This window comes from Setaria viridis, chromosome 2 (assembly GCF_005286985.2).
Source record: "Setaria viridis chromosome 2, Setaria_viridis_v4.0, whole genome shotgun sequence".
Lineage (NCBI taxonomy): Eukaryota > Viridiplantae > Streptophyta > Magnoliopsida > Poales > Poaceae > Setaria > Setaria viridis.
The window spans coordinates 20529189-20540628 of NC_048264.2; the positions used below are offsets into that span (position 1 = coordinate 20529189).

The 11440-nt window shown below is 42.7% G+C and overlaps 1 protein-coding gene and 1 long non-coding RNA gene across 2 annotated transcripts; one reads left to right on the forward strand and one right to left on the reverse strand.

Moving 5' to 3' along the window:
• The first annotated feature begins 32 nt into the window (after positions 1 to 32).
• On the forward strand, positions 33 to 8321 carry LOC117845001 (aspartate--tRNA ligase, chloroplastic/mitochondrial). The gene is made up of 15 exons (XM_034725871.2): positions 33 to 483; positions 793 to 933; positions 1230 to 1339; positions 2353 to 2464; positions 2968 to 3039; positions 3519 to 3610; positions 3886 to 4006; positions 4306 to 4428; positions 4679 to 4874; positions 4974 to 5161; positions 5598 to 5669; positions 6132 to 6230; positions 6996 to 7076; positions 7501 to 7558; positions 7840 to 8321. The coding sequence occupies exons 1-15, from the start codon at positions 88 to 90 to the stop codon at positions 8010 to 8012; spliced, it is 2034 nt and encodes a 677-aa protein (XP_034581762.1). The 5' UTR covers positions 33 to 87; the 3' UTR covers positions 8013 to 8321.
• A 157-nt stretch (positions 8322 to 8478) lies between these two features.
• Positions 8479 to 9323, reverse strand: LOC117845003 (uncharacterized). The gene is made up of 2 exons (XR_004637985.2): positions 8994 to 9323; positions 8479 to 8863 (listed from the first exon to the last, which is right to left on the reverse strand). It is a non-coding gene; the product is annotated as an uncharacterized lncRNA (long non-coding RNA).
• Positions 9324 to 11440: the final 2117 nt, after the last annotated feature.

Here is an 11440-nt window from a genome sequence, read left to right on the forward strand (position 1 = left end):
GTTTTGGCCGGACCAATTCGTGTCCAGGGATAAACCATCCAAACCTCCCCATCCCCCCACCATCCGATTCCTTCCCCGTCGTCTCCAATGGCGTCCTCCCTCCTTCGCGCCTCGCCCCTCTCCCTCCTCTCCCGCCTAAAGCCCAGGCCATCCGCCTTGCACCTCCGCCGCCTCATCCCGCTCTCTACCACCTCGGCCTCTCCCTCGCCCGCCGGTCCCTCGCCCCAGCTCCGAACCCTAGCGGCCGCGGCAGCCACCGACGCGGCAGCGAGCCCGCCGGAGGAGGCGGCAGCGCCCGCGGAAGCTGGTGCGAAGGTCGAGAGGCTGCAGCCGCTGCAGTGGCCGCCGAGGGACGCGCTGTGCGGCGAGCTCGGCGCCGGGGACGCCGGGCGCAGGGTGCGGCTCTGCGGATGGGTTGCGCTACGCCGCGTGCACGCCGGGCTCACCTTCCTCACCCTGCGCGACCGCTCCGGAATGGTGCAGGTGGGTCGTAGTTGTGGTGGCTGCGTTAGTGATGGTTTTCTGCAGTGCTGACTATGCTGGTACTTGCTTACTTCCTTTGGTTGCAAGCTGCTACAGTACATTGTTTTGTGATTTCGTATCTGTTTGCTCGTGATTACATTGATGTAGCTGCTGCTGCTGCTGTGGAGACAAATTCGCAATTAATGTTAATTTCACATTTTCCCTAAGCTTTCATTGCTTGATGTGTGTTGTCTGGAATGTTTTGGTTGTTGATGTTTATGTTGTTATTATCGAATGGTCACAGGGGTTTTTATTTGGTCCTTTGCCTAGGTGACAACATTGCCAGAGTATCCAGAAGTTTACAACATAGTAAACAAGCTGAGAGTGGAGTCAGTGGTTGCTGTTGAGGGGGTGGTGCGGCCACGCCCGGCAGATGCCATCAATGCAGATATGAAGACCGGGGCTATAGAGGTATTGACTGTTACCCATCACACCTTATTATGTTTTTTTGAGATCAATAATCTAGAGGAAGACTTTTTATGGCTAGAACTTGATATTTACATAATCTACTATCGAAATATTTCTGTTTAAGAAGCTCCCATTTCCTTTATGCAAAATGTATGGGATAAGGAATATCATATATAATTTTTATAACTCATAGTTCAAGTACCTGTTTCTTTGATTGGCATCAACTTTTCTATTTTCTTTTGTGTTCAGCGGAAACCGACATGACTGTCTAACTTTGTTGTCATGTGGTTACCGTGAAGGTTGCTGCAGATCGTGTTTTAGTGCTGAACTCAGTAACGCGTTCATTGCCGTTTCCTGTTACAACCGCCGACACTGTAAAAGAGAAGTTTCCGGAAGAAATTAGGTTGAGGTAAAACATTTACAGTTTGTGGTTCCTGGAAATTTGTTTTTTGCTCAGGCCTTTTTTGAAGTATCTGTAAGAATGGTGAATAACTCAAATTGCCTAGACTTGTCAAAATTGTGCTGATATGCGTTTATGTGGTGTATGAAAGTTACACATTAGACTTTAGGAAAGATGGTGCTTATGTGGCATATGCATTTCATGCACTAATTCTAGTGTATCTGATAGTAACTAGCTATTGGAAGCATGGCATTTGTATTTGGTGAATAACCCAAATTAGCTAGACTTGTCAAAATTGTGCTGATATGCGTTTAGATGGTGTATGAAAGTTACACATTAGACTTTAGGAAAGGTGATGCTTATGTGGCGTAGGCATTGTCATGCACTAATTCTAGCGTATCTGATGGTAACTAGCTATTGGGAGCATGGCATTTGTATTTAGTATAATAGGAGGCATTGTGAATGCTATATGCATACACAGGGCAAAGTTGCATGATTGCTTGTCACACTTTCTATCTGCTCTCAGTTGCTGTAGTAATATTCACTTCAGTTTGCTATATACTAATTATGTTCACAACTCTAGTTTTGGATTGTTTTTCCTTTCAAATCCCTTCAATAGTTAGATATTTAATGTTGGGACGGGGGTGTGTAGATGCAGTTTTGTTAGGAAATTCTTGCCATCATTGGATTCTGCTGGACTATAGCTTCTTTTCATTGGATTCGGACTATGCTAACTTGTACCAACTTATATAATGTTACTTTAGTCAAACCAACCGTTGGATTCTGCCGGACTACTGTACTTTGCTTCTTGATCCCAACAACAACTCTGTTCAAGATTTTAATGTGCTTGTCAAAAGATAGAGCATTCCTCTTTTCGTAAAGTTGATCACCTTGTTCTTATTCTTTTCTCCTTTCGAACTTGAGATTCCTGATATGCTAAAATTAATTTAAGCTATGTGTTTATGCTCTGCCATTTTAGGTAATGTGCTTTTTTTGTAACTTCCTATCATCGAATATTACAGGTTTAGAGTGCTGGACTTGCGTCGTCCTCAAATGCAGTCCAACTTGCGGTTGCGCCACAATGTTGTTAAACTCATCCGACGTTACTTGGAGGATGAACATGAATTTGTTGAGGTATGCTGTTTATTATATACTGTTACACTCATTGTTTATTTACCTGAATTTCCACCTCAATATATCCTACTTGTCATATACCTGTTATTTTTCACTTTGTAACAAAATAAATCCGAAATAGTTTCATGATGTAGTGCTAGATGGTCAGTCTTGAGTCAGGGCTCTAATCCTTCAACTTGTGACTCGGATTTTGAATCCTATTATAATAGCATCAGTTTTAATGTCATTGAAAATTTGTTTTTATCATCGTGCAAGATACTTCTTGTTTAGTCACCAGCAGTACTTTTCAATTTTAGCATCTTACCAGCAGTACAATCTAATTGATGAAAATTGTGTAGATTAGTCAAAACAGATCCATCATGCATGCACTGTCAAACATCTGCTATTGCTTGTATCACCTAACAACTAGTCACTAAATCTAAGGCAATGCCAGTTACTAACAATGTCTATAGTAGCAGTAATATTTCTATTTGACTCTGATCTAAAGTTACATGTTAAGGTAGATTGAGACTCCAGTTTTATCCAAATCTACACCAGAAGGTGCTCGGGACTATCTTGTACCATCGAGAGTTCAGGTGATTAAGCTGTATACAATTTATCTGTTTCTTCACAGGACAGTTCTCGTTTTATCTATTAAAAAACACATTATGCACTTTGCTATCCCTTGCAACTTTGAAGAGTTGTGCTTCATGTCATGTTTGGACTTTGGATTCTTTTCTGCAAAAGCAACTTTCTCCAATATAAAATAATCTTATGACAGTTTAAATGTACATATTAAGTTAGTTCTTTCTTTTTCTTTGTGCTGGTTGATTCTGATGTTTGAGAAAATTACGTTGTGATTGTAGTCTGGAAGACTTCTGTTCTTAGTTTGCGAAGTTATTCCATTCGAGTATATTACAATTGTGTTTATAAACTACACATTATCATGCATCAGAATTCTATTGCAAGTGATTGTTGGTTGTAGGTCTAATAGCTAGAAATAAACAGTGGTGTTTATTACCTTTTCAAATAAGCGCTAAATGCTCCCTGATTTCTTCCAATATGGTTTCTGAAGCCAGGAACATTCTACGCTCTCCCTCAAAGCCCTCAGTTGTTCAAGCAAATGTTGATGGTTTCTGGCTTTGAAAAATATTATCAGATTGCAAGGTAACTGCTGTTTCTTTTCTAGATATAATTGCACTTTGGTTGTTTCACGTATCTGAACTCTTCTGCCATTATTCTATCTAGTTAGGAGCCACGATTTTTTTTTCTTATGTCAATGAGATTTATTTTGTTTTTGTTACCTTCGGAGCTTAATTTTCAAATTTCATTTCTGTCTCGGCAATAAACTCACAGCATGAGCATATGATCACATACAGTTCATATAGTATTATTAGACGAGTTAACTACTCTTTAAAAGCTGCATTATATGATTCTTGTAGGTGCTTCCGGGATGAAGATTTGCGTGCGGACAGGCAACCGGAGTTTACACAACTTGATATGGAGATTGCCTTTACATCAATGGAGGATATGTTGAAGTTAAATGAAGATTTGATGAGACATGTATGCTGGTTTTGACATACCTTTTTCTCTTTCTTTCCTTTCTCGAGTTCAACATTGTATTGAGACCCTTTGACCCTTGCCTGTCGGTGGTTGCCATGTGTGAAAGGTAACCACAAATGTTTTCTTATAAAGATATGTCACAGTCTCTGACTCTATTTGCTGACTTATCAGTTAGCTACATTAGATAGTTAGCTGTAAGTCAAGGTCTCAGTACATTGTTCAGGAAATGTCATTGTCCCTTCACTAACTACCACTGTTTATGGTTGAATTAATGAATGGTCGAAGAATTCATGTAACAGGTTTTTCTAGCGGCAGGAGGTATCAAGCTGCCAAATCCATTTCCAAGGTTAACATATGCAGAGGCAATGGATCGCTATGGGACAGATAGGCCTGACCTTCGCTTTGATTGGGAGCTGAAAGATGTGAGGATTCCTGACCTTTCTGCTTACCTTTATACTTGCGACATTAATGATTTGATTAGTTAACTATGTCTGCAATGCACATTAGCACTGTTCATATAGTACTGTTATTACTATATGTTTTGTTAGTGGCCTGATAGATCCTGTGCTGCTTTTGCCATGCAACATATATGTCGAACATGTGCTAAGAATTACTTTCCTAATTAATTAGTCACACAATTGATCCCCTCATTAACTATTCGGTCCAATGCAGGTTAGCGGTGCATTTTTGGGCAGTAGCTTCAAGGTTTTTGCTGATACCTTGGAAAATGGAGGTATAATAAAGGCACTGTGTGTTCCTGGTGGTGCGACGGTGTTTTCAAACACTGACCTAAAGAAAGGAACTGTTTACACTGAAGCTTCCAAAGCTGGAGCCAAGGGCCTACCTTTCCTCAAAGTTATGGAGAATGGTAAAATGAAAAAAAATCTTTGCTCTTCTATTAGACTTTTTCTGTGGCATCGCTTGTACAATTGTTCTATATATATAATATTTTTGTCTTCTTTCATAGGGGATCTTGAAGGAATTGGTCCGCTGGTATCAAGTATGAAACCTGAAAAGAAAGAGCAGCTTGTGGAACTTCTGGATGCAAAGGCGGGTGATCTTATCCTGTTTGCACTGGGTGAACAATCATCAGCTAACCGGATTCTTGGCTGGTTAAGATTATTTATTGCTCATAAGCTGGAAGTGATAGACACGGTGAGTCAGAAACTGTGGAATATATTGATCCTTAATGTCGATATGTTCTATACATTACTCATGGTATATTGATGAGATGCTGTTGTTTTTTTCCATATTATATTACTCCCTCCATGCCAAATTATAAGTCATTCCAAGAATCTTGGAGAGTCAAAGCATCTCAAGTTTGACCAAAATTATAGAGAAAATTATAAAGATTTATGACATCAAATAGGTATACTATGAAAATATAATTGATGAAGAATCTAATGATACTTAGTTGACATCATAAATGTTATTATATTATCATGAAAAATTTGGTCAAACTTGATATACTTGACTCTCCAAGATTCTTGGAATGACTTATAATTTGGGATGGAGGGAGTATTATTTTTAATAATTCTGTTTCTGCCTTATACTCCTGACATCCACTTTTGCATTTTCTATATTTTTCCAGTCAACAAATTCAGTTCTTTGGGTGACAGATTTTCCAATGTTTGAATGGAACAGTGATGAGCAGAGATATGAGGTCAGTTATTCTTAGTCTTCTATTAATTATAAGAACTGCTTAATTGTCTCTGATCACATTATTTTAGAGATCTGTGTATACTTGCTATTTTGAAAGAGGCTGTTATTTTATTGTGTTGACATTACACCATTTGCAGAATTTGGTATAGTAGGGTATCACATTTTAGCACCAGAATGTCCACCATTATTGGAATTAATCTCCAGAGTCTGTAAATGTGACCTAGCATGATATGGTACGACACACATAGCAACAAACATAATACAGGGTTGGTTATAATCAATATGTTTCTCATATTACATGCTAATGCCATTTTAATGGGTTGGTAACAATAAGATCATGATTACAGCAAATGCCCACTGTTCTAATTTTGGTCCCGATACACTGAGAATTTGCACGTCCCTAGAAGTAGCTGTCTGAATTTATGCTTTCTGAGTATGTCAATTTCTGCCTTTATGAACCCAGGCCCTACATCATCCTTTCACCGCGCCAAATCCTGAAGACATGAATGATCTACCATCAGCTCGTGCCCTGGCTTATGACATGATTTACAACGGTGTGGAGGTACATCCTGTTTTCATCTTTCTTAGTGTGCATACAAAGCTAACTGATACATTGTCTTAATCTATTTGAGTCTTATGATACACCCTAAAGTTCAAGATTGTTACCGGTCTTGGTTATTGAAGTTTTTCTTGCATTGTCTTGCTTAGCAAATTGTCATACCTTCACACAGATGCAATCCAGCACATATTCAGAAAAAAAAGACTAATGCAAACATGTTTATTTACATTTATTTTAGCCAAGAAATATCATTACTATATTGAATTGAGTAGTCTTTGTTTTTAAATTGAAACATGCTAGTTGTATCATTCGACTGGTTTACATAAACTTTGAATCAGGAATTTAATCAAGTTACAGTTGAGGATTCATATTGCATGCTGACTGGCAATTGGACATACTATTACGCATCAATGTTCAATACAATTTATTTAGTTGTTTTGTGCAGTACAATCTGAGTTCTTATTTGTTTTCTGTTGAGTGTTGCTTGTGTATTGTAATATATGGGTCCATAAATGAAGATGATTCAAATACTTAATACTTTGACCTTATAGATGCTAAATTACTTCTATAGAGCTGCCTGAGTGAATGACCCTTCTTTCTGGTTTTAGCAATAATGAATTGAGATGTGCAAAAGTTGGTCTGATGTGTTGATATTAATTTTTTTCACAGCTATGATATATCCATGTTACTGAAATATATGCAAAAGATTGCTAGATTTCATGTTGAAAATTATACCAAACATCTAATAATGTGTCCTGTTATTAATAGATTGGAGGGGGCAGTTTGAGAATCTACAAAAGTGATGTACAGCAAAGGATTTTTGAGATCATTGGTATCTCACCTGAACAGGTATGACTTCAGTTATCTGCTTGCCCTTCATAGTTCATATGGTTCGTACTGCCCCCATTATGATTGCAAGCATGCTCTCGGTTCTCAAATGTCCCATATATGGTGTTAGGTGAAACTGCCGTAAAAAAAGTTATAAAAATTTGTTGAGAAAAGAATGTCTTCAGCTGCCATTTGTTTATCAGATGACAAAGTTAACAGAATGGAAGTCATTGTAGGTGTATATGTTTACAAATTTACAAATTTGATGGTCAAAATTTTGAAACTACCAGCATTACAGGGTAATGGTATTTGAACCAATTTTATGCAAGCATTGCATGCTTTTATCCACATTCTGCTCAGATTGTTAGTGTGGTCAACATGCTGGTACTGTATTTGGTGATGCTCACTCTTTTGTGACTTATGCTTTTCCTTATTTCCAATGCAGGCGGAGGAGAAATTTGGGTACCTTTTAGAATCTTTCGACATGGGTGCTCCCCCACATGGTATGCATGTTCAGTTACAATAAACTCCGTCTAATATTATACTAAAGTCTTACAATACAAACCGTCTTTTCTGATGTTTCACTAAGTTGCTATTCCTCAGATAATAGCTGCCCTTTTAGAAAATTCCACTTTTCTCATTATATGCCTTCTGACACATTCTTATTCTAAGATAGGCTAATGCTCATGCTCAATATTATATAGCAATTTATACCATATGTTGTGCCCAGTCTTTGCTGCTTTTGTTTGCTTATTGTTTTGGTGTATTGGAAATTTTACTGCAGGAGGCATTGCTTATGGATTGGATCGGCTGGTGATGCTCTTGGCTGGTGAGAGCTCAATCCGGGACGTGATAGCATTCCCCAAGACCACGACGGCTCAGTGTGCACTCACCAAAGCACCATCTGCTGTAGATCCTCAGCAACTCAAGGATCTTGCCTTCCCTAAGTCTACTTGAAACACCGTTCAAAATTTTGGGGGTTGGAGAACAGTTAGAGTTGGTTGCTTCTTTATATTTTGAGGCGCATTCATAGGGAATGTGCTTTGTTCACGAGAATTTTCCGACCCTGGAAAATATATAGAAGATGGTTATCACGCCAAAGTTCCGGAAACATGGATTCATACGAGTTTCAAGTAGTGATGCTATGCATCTGTGTACATCTTTCTCTTGTAAATTATTCAACATCTTACGCATTTTTGTGCAAAATGTGAACTGCAGAGTGCTCCATTTGTTGCACACATAAACCGGGGTTTATTTTTCAGGCAACCAAGATTTCTTCCAGGCATGCTCGGAAATAACTGGAAGAACAAACAGTCCCTGGCGTGCGCGTCTGATCGCAATCAGGCCCACGCGCACCAGTGGGAGCATGTCTCACTCTGTAGTAGTGCCTAGGCTCGTCCATAACAAACAGCTACAGAAGATGTTCCTGCAAGTTTCATTTTCACCACCTGCTTTGTTGCATATGCCGTTGGTGTTTTACAGAGCCATCCAGATGTAAAGCATTGCTACTAGCTAAAGACTCGATGAGCATCGTAACACTCGATTAGCTTGCTACAGATAAGATCACAGCTTCCAGTCAAAAATACTAGTGACGACCTGCTCAATTACCTAGACAGCAAGCAGAAACAGCACAGCTACTAATTTCGACTCGATCTCAATCAACCAGAAAAGTCTGAATTGAGGAACTACTGTTCCCGAATGAACGTTGATGGGCGGTGGCGGCGCTGGGCGGCCGGAGCGACGGCGGGTAGGAACACGTCGGTGAGCGCCGTCTTGGAGTGCAGCGCCGCCCAGAGCAGGTCCAGGCCCTGGAAACAAGCACGATCGGTAGTAGAGCAATGGGCGATGAGCTTTCACCAGCACAGCAAACATGCTACCGAGCGACGTGATCGTGAATCTTAGCAATGATGAGGAGGCGATGGGACGACGAGACAGTACCTGTACCTCCTTGTACCCGAAGGGCACGGTCTGCTCGTGCACGTCATCTGCGTCGGCCGAGCGCGGCGCCGCTCAGGCCGGCGGCGGCGGCCACGGGCCTGACGGCGAGGTCGTCCAGGATCGCGTAGTTGGTAGTATTAGGAGCCCCGTCCTCGCCGCCGGACCCCGCGTCCCGACGCGCGGAGTCGGCGGAGGAGTCCTCGGCGTTGCTGGCGTTGGCGCACTTGACCTCCACGGTGCTCCGGGAGCCACACAGTGGGCACTGGTGAGACCGTGAGAGAGGCGTCCAGACTAAGGCAAGGATTGGCTAGCTGCTTGATTCCCAATCTTTTTGTCGCAATGAATCCTTTATTCAATTTTGCAGCTCCACTGATTTCGGCCGTTGGGCACTAACGCAAGCCATCGATTAGAATTTAGAGGTACTCCCTCCATTTCAAATCATTTTGACTTTTCTAGATACATATATTTTCTATATATTTAGAGATATTTTTACATTAAAAAAATATCCGATCTTAAATATTCATGTTGGTGAATTAGAAATTCAACGGAACAGAAAGGAACCTCCAGGAGGCATCCGGTGCTCCCATAGACCTAGGGTTTGTATGAGACCGATGGAGTAGAAGAAGAGTCTCCTCCTGCCCTAATACCCATAAGTACTTTATGATAGTGATCGGTAGGCTGCATTAGTTCCTAGCCAGACTAACTCTAACCCAGATCAATTTTGACCAAGCTAAATCAATGCAAATTGCTCGTTGTTTGGTAGGGTGGCTAAAGATAGTCTGGTTTGCTATGCTTATGTTTGGTTGGCTGCACAATATGATAAAATGACCCTGTGTGTTGCTAGAGGTGAAGTTAACACCCATCATTTCCTCCCGCGACACCCTGTCCCCTACCACCATCGTTGCCTCCTCCTCCCTCTCCTCCGGGGGCGGCACCTGCTGATATGTCCGCGTGTTTGAGCCCAAGGGTTGTTGGCGTATCGTTGGGCTCGTCGGACCTCACCCGCCGCCCGTCGCGCCTGCGCCACGGTGGTCGTGCACAGTGCACACGAGTCCCGAACACAGGTCGTTGTTGTTGACCCTACCGTCTGCACGCATGCATGGCGGATGGCCTCAGGGCATTCCAATCGACAAGGATTTGGGGGCTTATGGGTCCTAGCAGGCGGATTTGGGGGCTTATGGGTCCTAGCAGGTGGCGCAACAGAAAGAGGCAGTGGAGGGGATCATGCGGGTGTGCTCACTGGCGGCAGGAGGGGATGCAGGCAGCCGGAGCGGTTGCAGTGGAAGGCGAGGAACAAGGCGACCCCGACGACGATTCCTGCTGCGGCGGTGGATGACGACACCCGCGGTGGCGGCGAACGGCGAGGAGGAGCGAGGAGAGGTCCTAAAGCACCTTCCGCGCGCAGCAGAGCTAGCCCTCACGGATCTTCCCCTCGGGCTACAGGAGCAACATGGGTGGCGAAGCTTCTCCGCTGGCGCCAACAGCGCCCGGCGGCGCCGCACCTCGACCACGAGCATCCGGTGCGGTGAGAACGATAGGAGGAAGGGGACGAAGGGGAGGTGAAGCAACTCACCCAAAGGAGCTTAAGCTAGCCTACATAGCTGGAAACACAACTGATTTCTGTTCCTGATAAGCCAGACTAGGAACCTCCTTTTGCACTACACAAGCCTAGCTAACACCCTTGTGCAGGCTACCAAACACTAGCGAGCTGCATTACACAAATCTGAACAGGAGCTATGCACCCTACCAATCACACCCGGTATAGTGGGAGAGAGGGTAGGGGCAGTTTTCCCTCATACCCTTGGTGGGGAATAAAATTGCATCTAGGTCCTTGGGTTGAACCATCCATAGGCCGTATAGGAGATTGTTTAGACCCATCTAGGGGGAACCCATTTATGATTCCCCCAACATCACTCCCTTATCTGTGAGCCCTGAGTTTAGGAGGGGTGAGCAGAACCATACAACCATGGGCCAAACTCCTCCTTCACCAGGGCACACAATTATATGTCTTTAGGAGCCCTAGCTAAAACTTAGGGATTTCAGGTCCGAAGCGGTCAAGTACACACCCATCCCACTCTCTGCTTTGAGTATGGAGCCTCTTTTTATCATGTCTACCAGCACATTCCCCTCATTTTGGAGGTATGATGCACATGTGAAAAACTCAATTAGGTGGGACGCTTCCATCGTCATCAAAATCTTTATGGAGGAAAGGCTTCCTCTGGTTGGAAGTATGTGTTGACGCCGATTTTTGACACATGTTAAGGTCGGCGTCAAAGAGAGGAAAGTGGCCGATCTGGTTAAACAAGAAGCTGTGGCTGGAGGAATCGACCGATAGAGCTACAGTGTTTCGGCCGATTAAGCCGAGGGAGTCGATGAAGATTGGCCGATTGGGAGCCAGAGCAGCTTGGCCGATGTGGGCCTAAAATGGGCCAAGGCGGTGACCAGAT

What these genes read in the sequence shown, in the direction of transcription:
- LOC117845001 (XM_034725871.2), top strand. Translation starts at nt 88, where the DNA reads ATGGCGTCCTCCCTCCTTCGCGCCTCGCCCCTCTCCCTCCTCTCCCGC. An exon ending in GTGATGAGCAGAGATATGAG is followed by an intron (nt 5,670 to 6,131) that starts GTCAGTTATTCT and finishes TTATGAACCCAG; the next exon opens with GCCCTACATCATCCTTTCAC. An exon ending in TTGGTATCTCACCTGAACAG is followed by an intron (nt 7,077 to 7,500) that starts GTATGACTTCAG and finishes TTTCCAATGCAG; the next exon opens with GCGGAGGAGAAATTTGGGTA.